Source organism: Myiozetetes cayanensis, unplaced genomic scaffold, assembly GCF_022539395.1.
Source record: "Myiozetetes cayanensis isolate MyiCay16 unplaced genomic scaffold, myiCay2020 scf21, whole genome shotgun sequence".
NCBI lineage: Eukaryota > Metazoa > Chordata > Aves > Passeriformes > Tyrannidae > Myiozetetes > Myiozetetes cayanensis.
Window position 1 is genome coordinate 9,765,888 of NW_026087423.1, and position 26,618 is coordinate 9,792,505.

Here is a 26,618-nt window from a genome sequence, read left to right on the forward strand (position 1 = left end):
TGTTTTGTCCTCGCCAGACATTTCAACACTGGCCCCTTTAGTTTTCCCAAGGGCTACCGTGGCTCCTGGTTAGAAGTGAAGAAAGCAAGTGTGATAGACAACTACTGATTGCTAGTTAGATAAAAATATCTCTGTGCTTTGGGATTCTCTTCCACTGAAGTGTGATCCCAGCCCACCCACCCCCAGGTAACATGCAGGCCCAGGTCCCCCAAGACACCATTTCAGAAATCTGCAATAGTTTAATCAAACTGTACTAAGGCCATTGTTACTTTCATGATTGCACATATTCCTTGCTCTCAGAAGCACAAATATCTTCATTAACATTCAAAGACAGGGTTAAGCTTCCCCCTTCCCATGATCAGGCCAGAGTGACCAACAGCTTCCCAGCACTGACAGCCGCAGCCAGAGAAGCTGACCCTGCATGGCTGAGCAGGCAGCAGGGACAACTGCCAGGAGCTGACTGACAGCTCAGATGTACCACAGAGTTGTTGCCAAGGCTCATCTCACACAGTCACTTACAGCAAGGAGAGGCAAAGTACCAGGGCTGTGAGCTGGAATGACTGGAGCGCAAGGTCATGGCACAGAACTGGGGCTTTAAAAGTCACCACTGTACTTTCCAAAACATGCAAAGGCTGGAGTAACCCTGGGCAGGCTCCAAGGACCCTGGGAAGAGACATCACTGAGGTGACAGCACCCAGAATTGATTTGCAGTGCAGTCCAGTTACATCAAGTGGCAATAAAACCATAAGTGGCTCCAGCACAACTGCCCCATTCAGTGAGATAAACGGTGGCTTTTAAAAAGATCACTAAATCCCATCCCTGCTACCTACGCAAACCTCATTTGTTTTAAAGGCTCCCATTAAAGTGCCTTTTATCTCTAGCAATTGGCAGTTTTAAATTGCAAATAACTTCTCAGATCAGTCAGCAACCACCTTCGCTCCTGCTGGCCCAGCCCACTGGAGAGAGGGGCTGTGGCAAAGGCTCACCCTCGGGGTCAAGGGTTCTTGGACACTGTGTTGAGAGTCTGGATGAGGTCTCCCGTTCCTGGCGTGGGAGTGCTGTGCAGCAATACTGTCCTGTGGCTTTGCTGTGGTTGTGCAGGGTTCTCCACTGAGCTGTCCAGGACGACTTCAGCTTCCAGAGACCTCTGGAGACTCGAAGCAGGCCTTGCCTCCGGCATGGGCGCATCCCCGTGGGAAGCGTGCCGGGAGGGTGGTGGCTCAGGATTCGGCGTCATCCTGGCTCAGCGTGTCAGCGTCGTGTAGGAGCGGCGTGGTCTCGGAGGAGGGGGGTGGTTTGCTCTGCGTGGCGGGGGGGCGTGGGCTCTTCTCGGCGGCGGGTCCCTGCAGGGGAGGCACAGAGGTCACGGCGCGCACGCGGTGGTGGCACCGCAGTCACACCTGGCAGCGCGTGCCACCGCACCCCCACGTGGGCCACGCCCACCCCAAACCTCTGGAATCTTCCCCGGGGGCCAACGCCCCTTTCCTGAAGGCTTCTTAAACTGAAGGGGTTTGTACCTCCCCCCCCCAACAAAATGAAGTCATTTCCATTCCTGCCCACCAACATCTCTAACAACCCCCACCAAGCGCCCAGCCTGAAGAGCTGTGTGGAGCAGCTACGGGACAAAGTCAGTGTGCTGTGGGAGGAGGATGGAGAGATCTTCTCAGGGACAGAATGGCTTGAAGACCCCCAGACACCACCTGCAGTACACACAGACAGCGCTCGTTCCCAGTATCGTGGTAGGTGCAGCCTCTGCTGAGGGCGAAGGGTGGAAGCTGGAGCTTCCTGACACCAAGAGGAAGGCTCCTCCTCACCTAAAGGCTTACACCTACAAAGCAGGGTCACCACCCTGATAGCTGAAGAGGAGTCAGAAACACCTTCAAGCAGATCTCGTGGGCCCCTGACCATAAATCGTACAAGAACCCCAGTGGGAAGCAGGAATTGACAGAACTGGGTCACTCCCTGCTGGTGGGGACAGAGACACCAACCTGCCCACCCGACTCATCATCTAGAGACATTTGCTGCTCACTGGGGATTGGTGTGTTGTGGAGGGACTGTGAGGCTTATCTAACCCTTTGACTATTGCCCACTGCTGCTGCAGGGTGGGCACCACTGATACCACCAGTACCACCTGGAAACCATTTGGGTATGGTGGTATTTGACTGAAGATGGGACTTGATGATCTTGGAGGTCTTTTCAACCTTAACGAGTCTATGATTCTGTGATTCTAAAAGTGACTACAGACCTCGGGGTGGGGGATACAGGCAGGGTAAAAAAAGATGCTTAATATTCAAGGATCATCTCCTCCCAAGTCCAAGAATCCAACAAGCATCCAAAGCCAGGAAAAAATACCAGCAGGCCTACATGGATGAACCAAGAGCTCCTGGCCAAACACAAATGCAGAACAGAAGCATACAGAAGGTGGAAGCAGGGATAGGTAACCTGGTAGGAATATAGGGACACTCTCCCAGCATGCAGGGATGAAGATAGGAAATCCAAATCCCAAGTGGAATTGAATATGGCCGAGGATGTCAGAAACAAGAAAGGTTTTTATAAGTGCCCAGGTGACAAAAGAAAGAGCAGGGAACATGCAGGCCTTTTCCTGAATGAGGCAGGGGACCCCAGAAACCAAAGGAAAGTCTGGAGCAAGGAAGACGCACCCTTGATGGAAGAGGATGAGGTCAGAGAATACTTCAGTAACCTAGACATACACAAATCCATGGAGCCTGATGGGATTAGCAGGCTAATATCACAACAAGGCCATTCCCCATTATCCTGGCAATGGGGAGAGGGGCCCTAAGACTGAAGGAAAGCAAATGTCTCTTCTATCTTGAAGAAAATCAAGAAGGAAAACCTCAGGAGCTACAGGCCAGTCAGCCTCCCTTCAATCCTTGTGAAGGTGATGGAGCAGCTAATCCTGGGAACCATATCCAGGTATATGAAGGACAAAGAAAGTCACCAAGGGGAAATTGTGCTTGACCAACTTGATAAATGTCTGGGATGAAATGACTGGCTCGGTAGATGAGGAGAGAGCAGTGGTATCATCTACCTGACCTTCAGGCTTTTGACACTGTCTCACATAAAAGCCTTACAGGGAAGCTGACGAAGTATGGGCTGGATGAGCAGCGAGGTAGACTGAAAATTGGCTGACAGACAGGCCCAGAGGGTCATGAGGTCTAGCTGGAGGCCAGTAACCATCAGTGTACACCAGGGGTCAATACTGGGTCCAGTCCTGTGTAACATCTTTATTAATGATCTACAAAAACTGGGAGAGTGGCTGATACACCCAAAGGGATCTCAGTAGGCTCAGAAATGGACTGGAAGGACCCTCATGAGGTTTAACACTTGGGCAAGGACAACCCCACGCACCAGTACAAGAAAAGGGTACAGCTCTGAAGGGATTTGGCAGAAAAGGACCTGAGAGTCTCAGGGGACACCAAGCATGAACATGAACGAACAGTGTGCCTGTGTAGCAGAGGCAGCCAACTGTATCCTGGGCTGCAGTGGGAGTGGTGCCAGCAGGTCATGGAGGTGATCCTTCCCCTCTAGTCATCACTGGTGAGGACATACACGGACTACTGTGTTCAGTTCTGGGATTCCCAGGCTAAGAAAGAGGGAGCTACTGGAAGGAGTTCAGCAAAAGACCACTAAAGTGATTATAAGACTGGACTGTCTCTTATGTGAGCAAAGGTCAAGAGAACTGGGACTGTTCAGCCTCAAGAATAGAAGGCTCAGGGGGATTTTACCACTGTATACAAGGATCTGAAGTGAGTGTGCAAATACAGAGCCAGGCTCTTCTTGGTCATGTCCAGGAACAGGACAAGAGCCAAGTAGCATGTAAACACAGAGTATTCCATGTGAACAGTAAGAAATACTTTTTTCCTTTTTTTTTTTTTCTGTGAAACTGTAACAATGGGAATCTCCATCCCTGAAGATATTAAGAGACATCTGGACACGGTCCTGAGAAACCAGCTTTAGGTGACCCTGCTTGGTCGAGATGCTGAACTAGATGACCTCCAGAGGTCCCTTCCAACCTCAACGATTCAGTGATTTTGTGATCCTGTAATACAAACCCAGATATTTACACATGACAAATTCCCTCTTGAAAGCCTCACTGTTGAGGCTCCCTGCATGCAGGGGAAGGGTGACACCCACCAGTTGACTATCTCTGTTAGCCCCATGAGTTTTTACCGCATTCAAAAACTTACCTCTGGATCTCAGACACTTGGAAGTGGAGGGAAACAGGTAAAAAAAGATTGGTGGGAACACCAATCTTACTTTTCTCCCTGATCCCTGCCAGTGTTAGGGCCTCAGATCAGGTACACCAGGAGAAACAATAAAAGCATGTGCTTGCAATGTGGTTAAGTGTGAGTATTAACACATCTAAATTGCCCTGAATAAAGGCATGAGACAACATTGTTCCATCAAAGCTTGCCAGGAGGGCATGTGTGGTAGATGTGGACAGTAAACGTTTAATTTGATTGGCTTTAAGCAAAGTTTAATCAAATCAGGACGAGAGAAAAGCGTGTTACCTTGACTGGGTACCCACCTACAGTCTGGCTTCCCGCAACACCGTCCCCTTAACCGGAGGCAGCTTTTTGGCAGAGGTGGCCTGGTTGGCCTTATTACTGTCTGAGTTCTTTTTATTGCTACTCCAAAATAAAGAGCATTTTTCCTAGAAGACAATCAGTCTAGTTTATGGTGCACTTGGACACAAATTTCATGAGGGTTCCAATTTTCGGAGGAGATTTGAAAATCACTGTTGAACTAGAATCTAGTTATTAACGAAGATTTCAAAATTTAGATTAAGCCAAGTCAAACTATTTAAGATTTTGGTCAGTGTCAAGCCAGTTTTAAAATGGTCTGTTTGCCTTTTAAATGTGTCACCACACAGGCTTTAGGCCACGATGGCAAAGGAGAGACAGAACATCCGGGTGCGTTTTACACCTGTACGGATTTATGCACTTTTAGAGCTGTGCGTCCAACAGATGCATTTCAAACTGGCTCTGCTATGAACTAGACTAAGATTTAAGTGTTTCACAGTACCTCATCTGCACTGGGTTCAGAGCACACTGCTCCCTCCAGAAGCCAGAGGCACTCAGGACACTCCAGGGAGGAGCTGGGTTCAGGGAGACCTTCACGCTGGCAGACACGTGAAGGTGTGGACAATGTCCCTGCTCAGTGTCCCCTCTGGCATTGCCTGTGACTTCAGAGGCAGAACTGTGCACGATTAAGCAATCAGCGCCAGATCAGCAACACTTCAATCAAATGAGGAACACACCTTGGCTGCAAATCGCTGTCTTCCAGTTTACAAGCTCTTATCTACTCAATTAGGTGGAGACGTTCATGTGTTGTTGTACAGCTTTCTCAGGGATTTAAAAGGTCATTGGAGCTTTCTAAATCACTTTACAGGTAGTCAGGCACTTTCTGCAGCTGGTGTTCAGTTCTAACACTTCAGGACACTTTTGGCTGAGCAGAGGGAACACAGCTGGCTAACTCCTGGATTTGTGACACTGCACGAGCAGACATTCAGTTGGCTTGAACGAGTTTAAAGTCCAGCTTCTCTGCCTGATCCTTTCTGGCATAGTTAAATCTCTTTGATACCAGGAATTAAGACTTGCACAAAGCAGGGTGAGGAAATGCCAGCTCAGGGCTACATAAGATGTTAGAAACAGCTGCCCAGCCCTTTTTCAGACCCGCTGAAATGCAGCAGAGTTTCTGCCTGCCGGCGACCACTCGCATGTGCTGAAGTGGAGCCGTTCATCCCAGGACCATCCTGGGAGCACAATAAGGGCTTGGTGACGAGCACTGGGCTCCATGCTGGGCCCTAGTAACGCTCCCACCCTGCAGGGAAGTACGTGGAGGAACAAGGGGATTTGGGATCATGTGTTTAAGTCACTTAAGCAATTGTAGGCTTGGTTAAAATCCAATTACGTGATACTCCGAGAACTCTAGGGCTATTTAAGGTGGGTTTGCCTTAGAGTTTCAGTCAGGGCAGTAACAGGAGGCTGAGCAAAGGAAGCCCCTCACACATGCCTCCTCTTAGTCCGCTCTTATCCCAAGCATTGCCTTTTATCCCCACAAGTAGCCTCTTCACCTCTGTAGCTTTAGAGCCAGCCTAAGCCGTCTGACTGTAGCGCAAAACTAAACCAGCTTGCTTTGATACAGGTTAGGGTAGGGAGCTGGATCTCTACTTCAAGAGCTAAAGCTTGTAGAGAGCTTAGTGTTATCAGATCACTGCCATGGAGCCGGAGCCACAGATCTCCACTGAGTGTTTTAGCTCTTTTATATTCTGTCCTGACAGCTCCTCAGCCTCACCCCCACTGCCTGCCCCCATCACAGGCCAACTGCTGCCCAGCTGCCAGATCCTGGCAGGCTTCAAAGGTCTGCACTTCTCTGTAAGCCCAGATCCACAAAGGCTCTGAGGGTTTCACTTCCAGAGCTATTTGGAGGACTTTGTACAGAAACCAAGTGCATTGCAGTGGAAGACAGAATCTGAGCTGAGCTGACAAGCAGCCACAGTGGCTGCATCCCCTCTGCATGAACACAGCAACGGCATTTCATCTGTGAACAAGCTGTGCTCAAGTAGCTCCATCCTCTGGAGAAGCCTCTGCTCTAAATGGAAAGCTGTTGGGACCCTGCAGAGATGCAGATTTGTGCAGTGGCACAGACCTGCTGCTGCCTTCTACAGAGGCTGGGGTGATAAACTAGGCTTGTTTCTTCATTAGCTGGCTGAGCTGAGAAATACCTCCTCCTTCAGGAAGCCACTTTCATCACTACTGTGCATCAACAAAACCAGAAATGCTTTACGTTATCTATTTGCAGCCCAATTTCTGGATGGCTGAGGAAGTCCTGCTGCTATCTGCTGGCACCATTAGGAGATTGTTGTGGCATCAGCCAATGTTTCCTCAGGAACATTAGATTGTCAGCCCAATCTACATCATCTGATTAAGTCTGATTTGACTAACAGCATTTCCTACCAGACATCTGCAGATTCTTACCTTATTCATTACCATGAGCACAACTGCTGAGAAAATGAGTGGGACACTCAGTCCAAGGAAGATATACTGCAGGTATTCCAGCAGCAACGGGAGCAGCACCAGGTTGGTGTAAAACTGGTTTAGGACTGAGCCTTCGATGGATCCGCTCTGCTCAAGAAAGCAGAGTTGTCAGTGGCATCTCCCTCCCGTCCAGGGCTGACACAGACCAGCTGAACAATTCCTCTCCCACCCCCTCCTGGCATAAATTAGGGAATTTATGCAAGATTCAGTCAGGCTAGAAGCTTTCACTAAATAGCTGGAGTCAGCTGGACATGCACACAGCTGGGGGCTGCACTCCCTGGCCCACATTAATACAGGGATGCTGGCAGCTCTGTCCAAGGCCCTATTTAACCCCACATCTAGGGCAGAGCCAGAGATTTACCAAGTATAGTGCAGGTTTTGTTCAGCTCAGAGGGATTAATGACATAGCCAAGTATTGAAAAGCCTTCTGTTGGTGCTTAATTAGTCTGGCTGGCTTTAAGCTTTATCCAAAGTGGAGTTTCCCCAGGAAAGGCTCTCCAGAATCAGGTCGAGGAAGGTAGCTCACCTCTGCAAACCACAGCAGCGGCAGGACCACCGGCTTAATCTTCCCTGTTTGACTGGGGGCGGGGGGAGAGAATTAAAAACAGAAACACACGCTTAGGTTTATGGTTGATCAAGCCACAGTTAGCGCCGTAATTCTTCCTAGGGGGGTGGATCTGACAGACTGACAGGGGCCAGGAAACCATTGTAAGGAGGTGGCCTCTCCATGTTGGAGGTAACACCTGAGAGGCAGCACAGCACAGGTGAACAGCTCCTGCTTCACCAGGAGAAGCAGTCCATTCATGAGCTGCCTGGTCAGGAGCAGAAATACGGTCAGAGCTGAGCAAACAGGCAGCCACACCTGCACTGCTAAAGGATGGCAACTTGTGGTCACTGGAATGGCTGACATTTCAGCAGGAGCCAGCTGGCTCTGGCAGTCAGGACAACTGGTCTTGGTAAAGCTGCTTCATCTTTGGAGAGACTAAATTCTGCAGTGGCTCAGCAGCGCTCCCTGCTCAGGGAAGGGAGATGGACACTTCTGGAAGGTGACTACTTACAGTATATCAGACACCTGCTTTATGTACAAGTTCAGCTGGAGCTTGATGGAGCAATTCATGGGGATGCCCGTCACCTGCACAGGAAGACACCAACCAGTTCATCAATAACCTCTAAATGGCTTTCTAGGAACCAAGAGACCCTGTCCAGCAACACCCTGAGACTGTGAAAACATCACACTTCAAAGCTGGGTCTTGTTGGCACCCATTAAGGCATTGGTTTCTCATGACTCTGCAGTTTTGCAACATATTTTTACAAGCAAAGAATTTTTGTTGGACTGTCCCTGTTTTACTCAGCAGCCTGCAGCTAGATAAGAATATATTTAACTTTACCATTATCAGTAGATGTTTGATACTGTAATAAACTTAATTAGATTTTCATAACTGCGATAAGAAAAGCAGTTAGAACCCAGCATCCAGATAAGACACAAAGTTTACCTTGCCTCAGGAGGGAAATCGGTTTTCAGCTTGAGCAAACACACACAACAGAGGCCGTGGGTGGAAAATCCCGGAGTCCCCTCCCCTACAGCAGCCGGGCCACCACCACCTCAGGACAGCCCAACTCATCCCCTCTGGAGTGGTGACTTCACCCTGACGCTGCAGATGTGTGGGGAGTGTAACACAGGAGCAGACCAGGGCAAAAGCAGCCACTTCAATGGGCAGGTTGAGAGATTGGAAGAAGCCAGACCAAAAATTGGTGGTGCCAGGTTGAGCCACAGCCTTTGGCAGCCAGTTCTCATGGTAATACGTGTTTGCAGATTTGGGGCATAGCTGGGCTGCTGCCAGATACACCTCCTGGTGTCATGGACCTGAGTCAGTGGAAAGAACTTGACTGCACTTATCGAAACAATTACACTTATAATTAGTTCTGCAATTCCCCAGAATCCAGGCTGATTACTCAATTAGTTTATGGCTTTGACATTTTTATCTGCGCACGTCCTCGACAGTCTTTGCACTATGGAACCTGCTCAAATCAATGCCATGGGAGCAGAGTTGGGGCCACCACTCAGCTGATGGCAGGCTCCCTCCCCAGCCTGGGCTGACCCTTGGGGAGATGGGAGGACCCCAGCGGGTTCACTTACAGGGTGCACATCCAGGAAAAGCGCGTGCTGGTCCTTGTTGGGGTGCAGGCCCACGACGGCGCTCACCAGGGACGGGTCGGCGTTGTAGAAGTGAGGGTGGGAAATGAACATTGGTGCATCTAGGTGAGATCAAAGGCACCTTAAGATCCTCCACACCCACCTGGAACACCCTTTTGAGGTTTTTAAGCCTCTGCATTACCTGTTCTGAACAGGCTTTTATCCTTTCCTCCTACCGACCAGAAGGCTCCTTCCCTTCCCTCCCCACAGGTTATCCTGTTGCTCTGGGAGGATTAAAACCAGCCACCCTCTCCTGCCGCACACAGCTCAGTGCTGTGGTAACTCGCTGCTCCCAGACACAGGTCAGGACACCAGGTTTGGATTCTCCATCCTGCGTGACCCACACTTAGTGCCCAAAGTCAACATTTAATCTGGCTCTGCCTCACTCCCCTGCCTGCTCCCTCCCCAGCTCCCACCGTATCCTTGGGCATTCCCACAAATGCCAAGCTGTCGTAGGGCCAGGGACCCAAGGAACTCTGGGCACAAGGGTTTTCCTTCTTTCCCTCCTTGCTGAGGTGCCTGTGGAGTGCATGCAGAGCCCAACAGCACCTTTCAGCACTCCAGCAGACACCAGAGCTGGCGTTCCAGACAGCCCACCTTGCATTGTGTCTCAAATTTAATATTGGTACGACAGACGGGAGAAAAGGACTTACTGAGCCTACAGGTGCTGACGTTCTGGATGCCAGACTGCATGCAGGGGCAGAAGCCCTCGTTGGGAGGATAGTCTGTGCCATTGGCAAAGAGGGTTTTCGGCGCCACGAAGCGATAGGTGGGAACACCCTTGAACTTCCCGGACTGCTCGTACACCAGTGTCATGGATCTGGGTTTCAGTGGAGAAGGATCAGAATTAGCCAACACGTCCCCAGCCCAGAACTGGGTTCTTATCTTGGCTGGATAAGATGCAGTTGCAATGTAACTTAGACTTTGAGATCAAGATAAACCCTCAGAGCAGTGCTTGGGATGGGGAATGAGTATTTAAGGTTTTTGCTTTCCATGTTTCAAGCACAGATAAAGGGCTGGTCAGGACTAGCTAGGGAGAGAAACCACAGGCTTATAAATCTGTTTGCTGGATCCAGGTGAGATTTGTTTAAAAGGCATGTAGTAATCCCCAGGGCAGCTCTCCAAGAGATAATACCCACTTTGTGCAAGCCTTGGCTCCGAGGTGCTGTGTTACAGGGGATGGACACTGCATAAATCTCTTCTGAAGCCCAACTCCAGCAATTGTCAGGGGAGTGGAAAATTTTACCACATGACACAGTAAGATTTTTTTCTTGCTACAATGGGCTATTGATGTTACACTGAAATATTGCTAACAGCTGGCCAGGATCGATGCAAGTTTCCAGGATAAAAGTTTGCTCCCTTCACACTTGAGTGAGGCTTGCAGGGACCACAGAATGGGTAAGGGGTCACAGAAGGGACCCATGACAGCCTGGGCCTGCCAAGGGGATGCTCATTCCTACAGGTACCTTCTGACACCAGGACCAAGGATTCAGGGCATGTTGAGCAGTTACACTCGTGCCTCTTGGCTCTGCTCACCTTCCAGCAGGGAGGCAGAGGCTGCTGTGGCACATCACCAGGGTAAAACCTTGCCTACCTTGCAGGGATAACCAGGTGGTTGCACCTCAGCATCAGCTGCACTTAACGTGATACACTTTCAGTGTATAAACCAACATTTGCATCTCTGGGTGAGCACAGAGGCTGAGGCAGAAGTTTGGGGAGAAGACACAGCACTGCCTGGTGAAGAGGCTGAGCCATTTTCCCCACAGTTCTGCCTGGCAGGAGCCTTCTGTGCTAGCAGGAAACCAAGTTTGGTGTCCTGCACTTCACTGGAAGCATGCTCTGTTCTAGAGATTTCTATAGTTTTACAGAAACAGGTATGTGTGTTTAAACTTTGGTTACCGGTAAACTTCCCTCTATGTTCCTGGCTCCGGGTCATTTTGGTGTTTGCTGATGTCCCTTGCCTTGTGCGGAGGAATTCCTTTGCTATTGCTTGGCTGGGCTGCCTTTGTTTGTTCACTGAAGAGGTCATTGTTCCCTCTTCAACATGAGCACTTGCTTGTTTTGCAGCTCTATCTACAGAGCCTGAGTTCACATTAGCTTCCCCAAGCTGAGCACAGGGTTTTTGTGCCTGTTTGCCCTCCCTTCGTCCCTCAGGTATATGCACACAGTGTGGCTCTGCAGGGTACTTTAGTCCCTGTGTGATCAGCTAAGGTCAGGGTGTCTCATATAGGACAGACAAGCACAGCAGTGCATCACCCAGGCAGGAGAAAAAAAAACAAACACCAAACTTAGAAAGACTGGAAACAGTGGCACAAGCTCCCCTCTGACATAATTTCTACAAGGGTTTAGTCAGCTAAAAAAGTTCCGCAAACAGTTACAGCTACATTTCCTCCTGACAACCCCTACTTCTCCCTCTCGCTGCCCAAATCTTATCTAGGCTGGTTATTTTCTACTGATTCAACGTGGGCAAGTTGAACTCCTCTGGTGATCTGGAAGGTATTTATAGACACCACAAGATGCTGATAGTCAGACAACTGCGCTGTTTGCTAAGCTCAGATACCGCAACCTCCAAACCGCAGCTGAACTTTAACTACAGAGACGAGTCCCGAGGCCTCTGCGTCACTGCACAGGTACTCTGTGTGCACAGGATGAGTGCAGCGTGTCCTGACACCTGCACAGGGACAGGCTGGCAGCTGTGGCCTCACCTGCAGGCATCAGGGCTGTAGAACTCCAGCGAGGTCGGGGACATGAACGGTGGCCACATCTCCCCCGACGTCCCGTTGATCATGTTGCACCCAGTGCTCCGCCAGTAGTTCACCTGTGGGACAGGTGGAGAGAGAAGAGCTCAGAAGGATGAGCTTGCTGGAGTTGGCTTCCACCCCTGCATGGGACATCCACCACCCTGTGCCACTTCCACACCAGCTTCAGAGTGCAACACCAAAGAACGTCAAAGATCCTTCCCATCTTAAAGGTCTTTTCCAACCTCAGTGATTCAGTGAGTCAAACATCTGCCCAATTAACGGAGAAAAGATCCACCACCCGCAGTGGTTGATGTGTAGATTCAGCTGATTTTAGTTAGGACTGATATTCCACAAGGGAAGAATAAAGCATCCCTTTAACAAGGGTATTTAAAGTAACACCTTTAACACAGGCCACAGGAGCCCCAGACTTCAACCATTAGAGGCAACCAGCTCCAACAGCATTTCAAGGGAGCCCAAATGACACACATGAGAAACTGAATTTAATACTTCCTGACAAGCCCCTTGCCACATGGCTGCCTCCTGGCAACTTCTGTTCTAGGCAACTGCAGGAGTTTAAGTCCTGTAGAAACTTGTCTTCAAACCTATGACCCAGAGACAAGAGCACCCAGAATTTTCAGTTTATCTTGGTTTAGCTCAGGCACTGCCTCTGAATTAAAGGTTTGCTGCCTGGTACTTACCTCCTTTAGGCCATTCCATGAATCCACCATGTGAACTTGACTGATGTTCTTCATGCCCGTGTTCACTGTGAACAATCCTGAATTGGAGTTGTTAAACTGCAGAAAGAAGAAGACCCTTTAATCCACTACACACAGCAAGACCGCAACATGTTACTGACTCTGTGTGCTTCACCAGCTATAGGGGTGCTTCACAAATTGTCAACTAATTAACTTCTACTTAGTTAAGTTCCTGAGCTATCCTCAAGACCACCACTGCGGTGATTTTAGCATTCCCAACCAACACTTTACTCACCTGCATAAATAAGCCAAACTTCCCCTCGAAAGGAATCAGACCAGGAACAAGCATGTTTATTGTGTCTATGAGAGGGTCTTCGTACCCCCACATGATCTCCCCCACTGTCCGGTTCATGAACGCCTCCTGCTTCATGCCAGCCAGGGCTCCACTCAGTATAAGCTTCAAAACCCTCGGCAGTTTTTCCATCATTACAGCTGCTCCCTGGAAAAAGAAAACAAACCTCTGCAATGAGAGCCCTGTCTTTACCAGACAAGCATAATCTTCGGTGCTCAGCAAGATCCTTCTGCTGCTCCCACCTATAGCCCCAGAGAAATGCTCTGGACAGACTGAGGTTCTTCGTTTATTCCCAGTTTGGGAAGAAAGCAGTTGAGGGTTCACAGGCTTCATTTCCCCACAGGATGCTCAGGGGAGGTTGCACACTCAAGCCCAGCTGCTTTGCCAGCCCCTCTGGTTTTGGAACATGCACACACTGGTTCTGGAAGAGCAACAGCCCAACACAACAACTAACACCCAGAAAGAATAAAATTGCATTTTATAAGCTTAACACCTCATTGCCTGATTAGCCTTAAGCCCTACAAGAAAGTAAGCTTTGATTTAGCATTAGGTTTCACCACCCTTCCCACAAACTCAGGAGTTGGAACCCATCCAGGGAGCAAGCACTTACCAACATCAAAATGTTTGGCACAACGACATAGTCCTCTTCAGTGCCGTTGGACATGTCTGGCTGGAAGAAAAGGTTACGGTACTCCAGGAAGGAAACGGTATCATTGTCATGGAACGTGATGTTGGTTTTATACCTGTACTCCCTGCAAAGAGATGGAAGAAGTCATGGGAACCTTCCCCCAGGCAGAGCCCCCGCGAAGCAAGGATGGGCTGCACCAGCCTGGGCTTGTGGAGGAGATCAAACCTCAGGGAGAAGCCACAGGGCAGCTGGGGAGGCAGAGTGCCAGGGAAGAGGTATCAGCCTCACACCCCAATCAGGGTTAGGGTCTAGCAGGAGGGATGGAAGCCCAGGGGCAAGGCAACCCTGATAGGCTGGATTCACGCAGGCACAAAATGTTCTTTCCCAACTCAACACCCAGCCCACGAGAAGTTTGAGACAAAAGCGTAAATCTCCCCTGTCACTTTGCTGACAGCCATGGAAAAGCCCAGCCCCCTCAAAGAGGTGCCTAGATACGCAGAGCCACACCAAGCTACCCACTAAAAACAACCTGCAAACAGGAGACTACCAGCCAAGGTGCCACAGGACCCACCAGTAAGCCCACACTGATTTGCTCCCAAGCTCCCTGACGGCTCCCAGGTTCAGGGCAGCACAGCATCGTGGTCCTCCTGCTCCTCAGGGATTCAGGCCATCCAACTCCTGCACGCTGCCCCAGTGCTCTTGGACTTCACCCCACGCCACGGTGCAGTCCAGTCTCATGAAGGCTGCCATGCTTCGCCATAGCGTGAGGTTGTCCCCAACACCATGAGCCTGTTACAGTTCCTCAAGGAACTGAAGCTCAACCCACCAGCAAAAGCAAAGTCCTTTACTGGGGAGCCTCTATTTTACAGCCCACATTAGGGAAGGGCACTAATCTTGCTCAGCGGGAATACAAGGACACTAATAAGCTTCGCCCCTTTGTTTATTCTTACTTACAATAAGTGAAACCTTTTCCCCAAGCCAAGTGACTGATGGGATCACAACATACAGAACCCACATGGTGTGACCTGGCAAGCCCAGAGGAAACAAGGGCACACACGTACTGCCAGGTTTCCCCCCAACACTGCTCAAACAGCTTTGGATTAACCAGTAATCTCTCCACATGAGCTTGCTTAGTCTGCTGACTTAACCTTGCCACATTAGAGTAGGCACTAACGTGTTAAATGTGACTACAGACGGGTAAATTCACACTCTCAACTCAGCACCAACCATCATTTCACGTTTCAGGTGCAGAGAAGCATCTGGGGGCTTCAGCCACCATCCTCAGCCGTGGCAAACAGATCCAGTCCTGCAGTAGGTGGGTCTGACCAAGTTTTAGTGGTCCACACTGGTTCTCATGACCAGAACGCTCATGTTAAGCAGATTCTGGGTCTCATGTTAGATAAGGACCCATGCAGTTTGATAGCGAGGGGACTCCAGCTCCAGAGCTGGACTCTTAAATGCACAGTGAAGATGAAAACAAGTACACTCTGAAGATGAGGGTCACCCATCATCACACCAACATCCCTCACGCCTACGTTTGGACCTTATCAGCCCAGGTCTGGCTGAGCTCCACAATATAGTGAAGAAGAGATCAGTTTTACCACCCCAGTGCCCAGAGGTCCTACTGGCAGCTTCAGCAAGATCAGAGCAATTGGAGCACATTTGAGTCACTTTAAAACCCTGTGCCACTGGACTCACACCAAGTATGCAGTGCCGTGCCCTCCTGCCACAGGAATCAGCCAGCAGCCTGGCAGGCAGCACAGGGACTGGGCTGAAGCTGAGCTGGACCACAAGTGGTCCCTGACCTGTACACGTAGGGTCCACGCTGGGCCAGCACCGGCTTCGCTCCCTGGAGGACCTGCCTGGGGTTCAGCACTTCGAAGAAGTGCACAGACAAGTAGAAAGGAACGGGAATGACTTTCCACATGTTGAAAGAGATGCTGCTGGGGTCGATCCTGACATTCTGTAAGGGGAGAAAAAAAAAAAGAGAAATAAAGAAGTGAAAAAAGGAGTAAGGAGAGACAACTTGTGGGGTCTGTGGCTACAGATGAGCATATCCACTCTCAGTTCCATGTAAGGCCCAGTTGAAAGCCTCAGTTCCAACAGAGGCTCTCCAGAGGATCCAGGTGTGTTACACAGACTGAAACTGAGCTTGATCTAAACCAAGAACTTTTACATATGCAGAAACATCAAGTTTATGCCACAGGATGCCTGTTGGCTTATTTATTCAGGCTCCATTTTACAGATCCTACCCACAGGACTTTAGAGTTCTTTTGATGTGCTGGAGACTCGCTCTGCACTAGACAAACCAGCACTGAATTATTCACAGCTCTGCATGTTTCATTTGCTTGGCAAAACAATCCTGTCCCAAAGGCCTTCTCTTGTGGGTTTGGCAGCTCCAGACAGCCACAAGCAGGCAAGGGCTGGGAGAAGTGACACAACTATCCTCACAACTGCTTGGGTACCAGCAGGGAGAGCCCATTAGATTCCCAGCAGATGGAGAATTGGCATGGCAACCCAGCTGTGTCCCAACAGCATGGGACACCTGATTCCTCTCAGCTGCCATCCTGCATTGACTCAGAGTTGATCATGAAGCAGGTCAAAGACAACACACAGTTGTGTTTCCATACCATTGTCCTGTCTGCTGAGAAATGCCTGCAGCAGCTCAGACAACTTAAGCCCTCCTCAGTTCAGGAGCTGGCAACTTCCTACACCTGCCTCCACTCCCTCCTTGCCTCCGGGGGGCTGCATTAGGGGCAACAGCCTGTTCCTTCTTGAACATGTACTTTGGGTGTGTTCCACCATAATCTCTTCTTCTGCAGGCACAAATCCTTGCCCTGGTTAGGTAAGTCAATCATCTTATGGAAGCGGGGTTGATCCACCAACTGCTGAAGGCATGTGGGCCTTATCACGACACAGCTCAGCAGCCCCACAACAGCTCTCCTGCTCTGGAGCAAGTTGATCTGACTGGGCACATATCTGCTGACACAGAGGATTGAAACAGAAGGCTGCCAGAGGCCTCCCCACAACACCCCATCTTTCTTTAGTCATTTCATGGCAAGGCTGGGCTACCCACAAAGCAGCAGGGCTCTGCGAGCCCCTCATCTAAGCCCTACCCCCAAGCAGACACCTCCATGGCACAGTGTAATCCACCTTAACCCAGCAAACCCTTCCCACCTCCACTTCCATGCCCCATGCTGCTGGATGAGGGCCTCCACGCTGCTAGCCTGAAGGATTTCATGGCAAAGAAGCAGTGATAGGACAAATCTTTATTTACCCTACTTTACAATTCCGATTCCTAAGTGTCCAGCCAAGCATGATCAGGAACATCTGGTTTCCTTTACTTGTTTGTTCTGTCTTTCACTCCCTGAATCACCTGTTGCATATGCATTTATTTATGTAATATGCACCCAGTCAGCATCCAGTAGCCCTTGAGCATCGCAGCTCAAGGCTGCCTTTCCCAGCCCCCTCCCATGTGGGCACAGCACCCCAAGGTGCTCCATAGGTGCTGCTAAGTAATATCCACTGACAGGGTAGCCTTGGAATTAAGCTACTTGTAGGTCAAAACAAACATGGTCATATGCCTGAAACAAAAAATAGAGTATTTGTCAACTTAGGTGGGTTGTAAAGTGTCACTGAGATGTCTGACCCCTCCATGATCTTTGTTCCTGAGGAATTGAAAGAACTGGTTACTGCCGATTGGCTCCAGATGGGACCAGAAGAGCAGCAGCTCCACCCCAGTGCCCAAATCCTGCTTCTCCAGGAGGGAGGCTCCAGCCACCCTGATCAATAAAACCGAGAGTCGAGGTTTCCCCTGAAGACTGAGAGGAGCAATCACACTGGGCGTAGGTCAGACCTCACCCTCCACCTCCTCTCACCACCCTCGTCCTCACCCTGCTAGAACAGCGAGGACAGGGCTGTCAGCCCACTCCCAGCCTTCAACCAGCACAGCACCAGAGCTCCCAGGCACAGCAGCAACAGGTGGCAGAGGGATGAGCTGCTGCAGCCTCACTGTGTTCAAGCTCATACCTTATAGGCAAGACTGTGGCATTCCAGCTGCTTCCACAGAAGAAATATCCGCAGGGTTTGCACAGCCAACACTGCAGGCAGCCCAGTGCAGATCCAGTTTCTGCACCTGGGGCAGGAGATAGGCTCCAAGTTCCCTGTTTCTACTGTTTCTTCTCCTACAGGTTTTACTCAAAGATATCCTTGAAACTACCACCTCTTTGTAACCAAGTGCTTTTCCATCAGGAATCACCAACCCAACAGAGCTCAGGGAGCCAGGATGGGCAAACCAGCCTTCACCTGCCCAAGTCCAGCCGTTTAAGCTCCCCTCACCCAGACTACTCTGAAGACCAACCCAAGAGTTTCAGTAAGCCCCTGGATATTTCTCACCACTCATCACTCAGTTATAAGGCTTAATGTGTAATGGAAAAAGTAAGAGCTCAGGGCCATTTTGGGTCATGTTGAAGATGTGGAGACCAGTGCTTGAAGGGAGGAGAAACAAGGGTTGGTCTTTTCCTCATCTTCTGTTCTCATTGTAAGTTACTAGGATTTAGCTAGTTAGGTTGAAAGAATCAGGATTAGCTAAAAAGAGGGTAGAAAGGTCTGGAGGGGAAAAAAAAAAAAAAAAAAAAGAAGGTAATTTCTGTTCTGCAGGGGCCATCCAGCCTTTTATTTGCAGGAACCAGCTCCTGATGTCCACAAAACTGTACCAAGATTTTTCTGCTGTTTAATCCACAGGACTGTCTGTCTCTGCCCGGAGAGCAGCACTTCCAGGGGATATGTTTAAGTAGGTCATTTTCGGCAGAGACTTTGTGTCACATGCAATGACAGCCATTGGCTACGAAGTGTTTGTTCACCTCTTTCGTCAGAAGCCCATTTTCAGGAGCTGACCTGGGTGGGTGGAAGCTTGGAGAAAGGCCCAGGCAAGGATCACATCTGCTCTGGACAGGAAGAAAATGGTTTGGCTAAATGAGCTCCACATTGCAGCAGGATAACTGGGATCCTGGCAGCAGGGACAGGAGTGTTGATTCACAAGAAGTGCAGCAGTTACCGAACGGACCAACAACTCCATCCACAGACCCACACTGTGGGGGACAAACCCTCTTCAGCCCCAGGACCTCTCTCAGGGGATAAGACAGGTCTTCTGAAAAGCAACTCTTTAAGGTTTTAGTCTATGGGAGAGGACTCAGAGGCTGCTAAGATGCTGCCCGAGGCTCCTTCCGAGTGCCACTGCACATCATTTATCCTGTTTCCACTTGTGAAACCATCGCACCAGAGTACACTGAGTCTGATAGTCTGCTCATCTACTTATGAAAGGAACAACTGGTGCTGCAGGTAGAGACAGGAGGGATGGGAGGAAGGGCTGGTGCCCAGGGCGATGCTCAGCCCAGCACTGGGTGCCCAGCCAATTCCAGGGATGCAAAGAGCCCTCGTTAATCAGGGGTGGGAACGTGCTCATTCCGGGCACGTTTGCTGCCTCCACGGGTGAAATACCCCAGGGGTGGAATATCCCAAGCACGGATTTGCTTAGAGTAAGATCCTGAGGCTGCTCGGATCTGCAGCAGCGACACTCTCACCTCCAGTGCTCGGCTGCCTCACGCTCTCGGGACCGCACCGGCTCCAACACTCCCCGCTCCGCACCGCCACCGTCCCTGCCTCCCGCACCGCCACCGGAGCTGCTCGAGGCTCTTTCTGAGTGCTACTGCACATCATTTATCCCGTTTGCACTTGCGAAAGCATCACACCTGCATCCCGCACCGGCTCCAACACACCCTGCTCCGCACCGCCACCGCATCACCCCGCACCGCCACCGAGCCCCCGCACCGCGCACCGGTTCCAGCACACCCCGCTCGGCACCGCCACCGACCATGCATCCCGCACCGCTCACCGGATGCGGGCCAGCCCCACGCCGATGCCCTGCCCACGCAGCGGCCCCGACACACACAGCCCGCTCCGCACCCCCCCGCATCCCACCCCGCCTCCCCGCGCCCCCGGCCCTGCTAACCTTGATGACCTGCTGCCTGATGATGAGGGGCCCCACGAGCAGCAGGCAGCCCCCCGCGAGGGCGCAGGACACCCCGGCCAGCCCCAGCCCCAGCGACAGCCTGCGCCGGGCCACAGCCATGGTGCGGGGGAGGCGGGAGCGGAGCCAGGAGCGGGTCCCGCTCGCCACGGCCCCTTTATGGCCCCGCGGCCCGGCCCGGCCCGGCCCGGCGGACGGGGCGGGGCCATCCGGGAGGGGGCGTGGCATAGCGGGGAAGGGGCGGTGTCAGCCGCGCCAGGCCACGCCCCCTCGCTCCAGCGGCGGGACTGGGACAGAACCCGGGGATAGTGGGATGGTGGAACACGCGGAAAAACAGGAAAATGGGTAAAATAAAGGGGATGTACAGTATACACATGGATAAAATAGCGTTCAATCATAGGATCGTACAATGGTTTGGGTTGGAAGGGGCCTTGAAGATCATCTCCTTCCCAACCCCAAGCTCTCCCTGAAAACATCCATCACCTCTTAACCCACTCTATTTTCCCAAGGAATTGGGGTTTTTCCTCTATCTTTTACATATAAAGTGTTTCTGAATAAAAGGCTCGTTGAAACTCATCCCTAGAAGTGTCTAGAAGCCAGCAGAGACTAAAAAACTAAGAGTCCAGTTTGTGACAGCCTGTTTTAAAACAAGCCCATTGTCCCAGCTGTTCCTGGGCTGAAGGGACTGGAAACTGGAGTGCACCCACCTGCCACACACTGTCCTTCATACATCCCACAGCTCCCACCAGGCAGAGGCCAGCACAGCACAGCACCCGACTTTGCCATGGCCTTTGCCTCATTGCCTGCATTTATATCTTTACCTTAATTGTGTCTTTTTTGTTTTTACCTTCTGGACCTTTCACCCTGGTAGTTAGTTGCCTCTGATTAATTGCCAGATCAATTAACCGATGCCTCTGATCCTGGTTGGTATCTGCAGGTAGGGCAGCAACAGGCTGTGCCCCTTCTCCCCAGCGGCAACGCCTTCAGACCAGCTGTGTTTTCTTTTACTTTAAAACATTTTGCTACAAAGAAATTCCGCGAAAGGAATTTTTCTCCAAATCCCAATAAACCCCAGTAAAATCCAGGAGATGCCCAGAGGCGCTGCGGAACAATGTGAACGTGAGAAGGTCTCTCGGAACAGCATGTTCCCAGAGACTCTTTTTGGGAGCACCACGGTTAGAACAAAAGACATCCTGAATGCTTATTAAGTGCTTTGCTGTTCTCATCAAATTTAGCTGTTCTGTGGTTAATCCCACCCCAGCTGTGCTTTCTGAGCAGGGGTGCTGCCTCTGAAGTGTTGGTACTGCCACTGCGAACCTTGAAGTTCCTCAAACCAAGCAAGGCGACCTGCAGAGGTCACAGAATCGTGGAATGTCCTGAGCTGGAAGGGACCCACAAGGATCATTGAGTCCAGCTCCTGGGCCCGCACAGGACAGCCCCAAAATCCCACCATGTGCCTCAGAGCATTGTCCAAATGCTTCTTGAATTGTGGCAGCCTTGGGACCCTCACCACTGCCCTGGGGAGCCTGTTAAGTGCCCAACCACCCCCTGGGGGAAGAAATTTTCCCTAATATCCAACCTAACCCCCCCTGACACAGCTCCATGGCATCCCCTTTGCAAGAGGCAGCGGCTGACTCAGCTCAGAATAGTGCACGGGTTTCCTCTCCAAGCTTCCTGCTCTGCCTGGCTGCAGCACACTCCAGCCTGTCAGGGGTTTGTACAGCATTGGCGGTTTTAAACGTGGCATTGTAGAGGTTTTCTCACTGAGACTTTTAAAATAAAAGTTTCTTAAAACATAGCTCTGCAGTCATTTGTGCAGGCTTTTGATGTGTCCTCCTGCAGCTGTCCCCCACAGCAGCCAGGCTGCCTTCACATCAGAACCGCTTGCAGTTATTTTTTCCAGCCTTTGTTTTTTTCAATCACCAGACTTCCATGGCTAATCCTACCAAGCATGTAGAGAAAGGCGTTATGAACACACACCAAGCTGCACTTCTTCCCTGTTCTGTAAGAGCAGCTCCCTGCATTCCAGCAACACCCACCCTTTAGCTGACCAGACCCCTGTGTTTCAGGAGCCAGAGCCCCGCTGAAGGGCCGCTCAGTTTGTAACTGCTGCGTGAATTTGGGATGCCTCAAGAGGCCAGAAATCCCACAGGATGGTAAACTGTTGGTTGCAGTTGTTGTGTGTTCAGTTACTGGAACCAGGACAGGCGTGGGCAGAGCCCAGTGCCACCCTCACAGGAACAGGACAGGCACTCAGCGATGGCACAGCACCAGCCCTCACCCACATGGGATTAGCTCAGCAGTGCTCAGACGCTTCCGCCAGATCAGCACAGATCTCGCTGATCCAAACCCACTCCTTACAGGCCACGCAGCCCTAAAAGCATCTTCCACTTCTTCCTTAAGTAACAATGGGTGTTACTTGAGTTCAATCCCACTGTTAAGATCCCTTTGGGTCGCCCTGAAGTCAGTGACCAGCTCAGATCACTACTCAACTCCCACCACCATCCCCTTCCAAAGGCAATCACTCTTTTGAAGGGCACTTTTCTCCCTCAGCCTCTCCCTTTCCCACATCCCATGGCCAGCATAGCTGCAGTTAACTACTTGGCAGCTCCTAATTGCAACCTCCACCACAAACTCTTCAGTGGAAACTTCCCTTCGGCCAGGGCTTTACAGCACATGGGAACTGCTGTGGTAGTTTAGCACAATACTGCAGTATTTCCAGTTGGGGCACTGCTGGAATTAAGTTCATTCCAGATTTCCAATTAAGTATATATGAAATTAGTTTAATTGGTTTGCTTAACGTACTTACGCTGCCACACCACTTCCCAAGCCCAAGGGCTGCAGGACCAGCACTGACATCCCACTGTCCCACCCTTTGTCGGAGCTGCAGGAGCACCCTTCTGCTTGCTCCATTAATCCCGAAACAAAAGCAGAACCTGGCAGTTGCTAAGAAACAAAAGAGCTGGTATCAAATCCTCCCAGCTCAGCAACAACTGCAGTTTCCTATTACATGTCCAGGCTTACACAACATCCACAGCTGCGCAACATCCGCAGGTGGGCACCGAGCTGCAGCCGGGCAGGGAACACTTATACAACCCAGGAAAATCATGGCTGAGGGATTAGCTACGCCTGCCAGACACGTGGGAGCCCTGCTTAAGGCGGTTTTACAGTTCCTCTGTCTGCAGAAACTACATAATTATTGTTTATTAGAGAGCCGGAGTTGGGAAATGGCACAAACAGTTGTTCACGTAACTTGAGACACAAACTTTTGTGGATGCAACAGCTTTATTGGAATGAACAAGTGCAGAGAAACTTTTTATTTGGATGCAACAACCTGCTGGTTCAGTTACCACCCCTGAGGCGCAGGACAAGGTGCAGGGTGGATTCCTTCTGGATGTTGTAGTCGGACAGGGTACGACCATCCTCCAGCTGCTTGCCAGCAAAGATCAGCCTCTGCTGGTCAGGGGAATGCCCTCCTTGTCCTGGATCTTGGCCTTGACGTTCTCAATGGTGTCACTGGGCTCAACTTCCAGGGTGATGGTCTTGCCGGTCAGGGTCTTGACGAAGATCTGCATCCCACCTCTCAGGCGCAGCACGAGATGCAGGGTGGATTCCTTCTGGATGTTGTAGTCGGACAATGTGCGACCATCTTCCAGCTGCTTCCCGGCAAAGATCAGCCTCTGCTGGTCAGGGGGAATGCCTTCCTTGTCCTGGATCTTTGCCTTGACATTTTCAATGGTGTCGCTGGGCTCCACCTCAAGGGTGATGGTCTTGCCGGTCAGGGTCTTGACGAAGATCTGCATCCCTCCCCTGAGGCGCAGGACAAGGTGCAGGGTGGATTCTTTCTGGATGTTGTAGTCGGACAGGGTACGACCATCCTCCAGCTGCTTGCCAGCAAAGATCAGCCTCTGCTGGTCAGGAGGAATGCCTTCCTTGTCTTGGATCTTGGCCTTGACGTTCTCAATGGTGTCACTGGGCTCAACTTCCAGGGTGATGGTCTTGCCAGTCAGGGTCTTGACGAAGATCTGCATCCCACCTCTCGAGGCGCAGCACTAAGGTGCAGGTGGACTCTTTCTGGATGTTGTAGTCGGACAGGGTACGACCATCCTCCAGCTGCTTGCCAGCAAAGATCAGCCTCTGCTGGTCAGGAGGAATGCCTTCCTTGTCTTGGATCTTGGCCTTGACATTCTCAATGGTGTCACTGGGCTCAACTTCCAGGGTGATGGTCTTGCCGGTCAGGGTCTTGACGAAGATCTGCATCCCACCTCTCAGGCGCAGCACTAAGTGCAGAGTGGACTCCTTCTGGATGTTGTAGTCAGACAGAGTGCGACCATCCTCCAGCTGCTTCCCAGCAAAGATCAGCCTCTGCTGGTCAGGGGGAATGCCTTCCTTGTCCTGGATCTTTGCCTTGACATTTTCAATGGTGTCGCTGGGCTCCACCTCAAGGGTGATGGTCTTGCCGGTCAGGGTCTTGACGAAGATCTGCATTTTAACCTGGAAGAGGCAAACCCGCTGTGCTTTAGTGACGCTCCCGCTCCCCGGGGCCGCGCTCCCCGGCCGTGACGTCACAGCGACGGCCCCACCCCTTCCGGGATGTCAGGGTGGTCTCCGCCCCTTCCCTTTCCCGCCCGCGGCGCGCGCCCGCCACCATCTTGAGGGGGGCTGCGCCTGCGCCGCCGCCATTTCGCCGGCGGCCGCTCGCCCTCGCCCCTCCCGCCCTTCCCCTCCCCGCCCCCGGCTCGCAGTGCTGCCGTTAAGGGGAGGGCAACGCCCCGGCCCTCACCCCGCCATTGCCCCCAGCCATCGCCTATTCTCTCTCAGCGCACACACACACACTCTTGTGTGTCCCACCCGGACACCACGCACGCATCTAAGCCCTGTCGCCGCCAAGCCAAGCGGCTCCCTCGTCCAAGCACTCACCGCAGGCCTGGCAGGCTAAGTCGACAGAACAAGCCCCTCACGGCCTCACCTGGCTCCAACTGCGCCACACATCCCCCTCCCGCCCCTTATATGGTCTCGCGCGCCCCGCCCCCGGCCTGCGGATCACTCCGCCGCGCACTATTTTCTCGGTCCCGCGCGCCGCTGCTCTCCTGCGTGAGCTGAGGCGGGGCGCGGCAGCGCGGAGGGATCTGCGGCCCGCGCGCGGGTGCACTGCAGCCAGCGCGCGCAGGGGCGTGAGGGGCGCCGGCAAAACCCGGAGTGGAGCCCTAGCTGGAGCGGGGCCGCGGCTGTGGTGCGTCAGCGAGCCCAGCCCGCAGACATGCTCGTGTTTAAAGATTTATCTCACAGGCTTACGTTTTATTCAGGGCTTCAGGCCCTGCAGTTGTGTCACTGTTTGAAAAACACCTCTTTGACTTCCAGCCCTGGGGCAGGGTGAGGGGAGGCTCTGCCTGTGGCTGCACCCTGAGCGGGTTCCTGAAGGAGAGGGGCCCTTGCTTTATGCCAAGGGAAAGCCTCAAGCATTTATTTCTGTGTGAGAAGCCTCCTATGTGTTCCAGCGTGTTGAGGCTCAGCAGTGGCAGAGCAGTGAGGTGTCTGTGCCCCACCTGGGGATACAACCCTGCTCGGATGGACACGTCGTGCCAGACCCTCAGTGCCACCATGGCCATGGGACAGGGGCTGGGAGGAGACGGTGCTGGGACACCCACCGAGGCTGGACCACCCTAGGAAAGGGGGGCTACGGGAGTCTCCTGCTGGGGTGGAGAGGTGACACGAGGGACAAAAAAGGCCTGGTGGATGAAGAGTTCCAAGTCCTGCCAATGGTCTGCCTGAGATACGAGTGTTTATATACACACACAGAAAGTGGGCTGTGCATCTGAGCTATCATGGAGTGTATAATTCAGCACTAAGGCCTTGCCACTGGGGTAAAATCAGCCATAAACAGAAATCATAATAATGCCTATTTCTTACTCTGTTCTCGCAGAGCTCATTCTGGTAGATCTCTGCTGCACTCCGTCAGCTCCTGTGCCATGCCAGTCCAAGTGCACAGCAATTCCAGGGCATGGCTGAGAACAGAATGGGGCTTTGTCTGTAAGATTCAGGCGATGCCATTCGGTCCAATCCGCCTACAAAATCCTTCGTTTGCCAGCACCCAAGGAAAATGGAAGGGACACAGGGCTGCTCGTGAGCAGGAACAGAGCAGAGGCCCAGCAACAGCTTTGTGATTGGTTTGAGGGAAACCGCCTGTGTTTGGCTGACACATGGAGCTGTTACAGGAGGGGAACGCTCTGGGGAGCTCCTCGGCCTCTGCTGCCTCGTGTTTGTATCAACACTCACCACAGCAGTAGTGATAATAATCTCAAACACTCGGGTCATTTAGATGGGGGGAAAAAAAAAAATCCACAGAAGTCTTTTAGTTTCTCCTCAGTGCTCAGTGGCTGACGCTGTGTGCATTGGGAGTTGTATAAACATCAAAGATTGGAAAAGCCTTCCAGGTTTAGATCTTTCCTCAGCTGAATATTAATGTTAAGCTTGTTCTTTTAGTTACAGAGGGAGCACTCAGGACTGGTCTGAAAATAGTAAAAAATGTACATGGAAAGGTATTTCCTGACAAGATGGAGTTTTGTAACAGGAAGAAATAAGATGACACAGTGCTATTCTTCACCTAATTAGGGTAATCAGCCAAGCACTGAGCATCCTGAGTGAGTTTATACCTGATGTCTGAATCAAACACTGGAGGAGCACACAGTTAAAGGTTGAGATTGGCAAGGCAGATGTTCAGCCCTGATCCAATAGTCCTAAAACACATCTGTGTGGTTTGCAGGAGGACAGCGTTTCCTGAGCTGGGAGAGGATTTCTGTGAACAAAGCCCCTTCCGTGTTTATGCTACCCTGCCTCTCTGAGTACCCATCATTAGGATTTCAGTGCAGGCTTAGATGAATAGTGGGACGTTGGTCCTAACAGACCATGACCTGCTTTA

At 51.4% G+C, this 26,618-nt stretch overlaps 2 protein-coding genes across 3 annotated transcripts; both read right to left on the minus strand.

The window, feature by feature from the left end:
* Window positions 1–219: 219 nt before the first annotated feature.
* SCARB1 (scavenger receptor class B member 1) lies at window positions 220–19,884 on the minus strand. 2 transcript variants are annotated; one of them, XM_050318222.1, is made up of 12 exons: window positions 19,682–19,881; window positions 15,477–15,634; window positions 13,654–13,795; window positions 12,987–13,190; window positions 12,695–12,790; window positions 11,961–12,073; window positions 9,909–10,075; window positions 9,199–9,317; window positions 8,120–8,193; window positions 7,588–7,639; window positions 7,002–7,148; window positions 220–1,343 (listed from the first exon to the last, which is right to left on the minus strand). In XM_050318222.1, exons 1-12 carry the CDS (start codon window positions 19,799–19,801, stop codon window positions 1,221–1,223), a joined length of 1,515 nt encoding a protein of 504 aa, XP_050174179.1. In that variant the 5' UTR covers window positions 19,802–19,881; the 3' UTR covers window positions 220–1,220. The 2 variants fall into 2 exon arrangements, with proteins under 2 accessions (XP_050174179.1, XP_050174180.1); XM_050318223.1 differs by lacking the exon at window positions 220–1,343 and adding an exon at window positions 1,362–4,675 and having other exon boundaries at window positions 19,682–19,884.
* Window positions 19,885–22,965: 3,081 nt separating this feature from the next.
* Window positions 22,966–24,744, minus strand: LOC126641477 (polyubiquitin-B-like). Its single transcript, XM_050318228.1, is given in 4 exon segments — window positions 22,966–23,166; window positions 23,169–23,735; window positions 23,965–24,193; window positions 24,620–24,744. Coding segments are annotated over 3 exon segments (915 nt in total). The 5' UTR covers window positions 24,188–24,193; window positions 24,620–24,744; the 3' UTR covers window positions 22,966–23,041.
* Window positions 24,745–26,618: the final 1,874 nt, after the last annotated feature.

Coding starts and splice junctions, on each gene's coding strand:
- SCARB1 (XM_050318223.1), bottom strand. CDS start 19,801: ATGGCTGTGGCCCGGCGCAGGCTGTCGCTGGGGCTGGGGCTGGCCGGG. Junction 13,191..13,653: donor TGCCAAACATTTTGATGTTG/GTAAGTGCTTGC, acceptor TTCTTTTTCCAG/GGAGCAGCTGTAATGATGGA. Junction 12,074..12,694: donor CATGGAATGGCCTAAAGGAG/GTAAGTACCAGG, acceptor CCTGTCCCACAG/GTGAACTACTGGCGGAGCAC.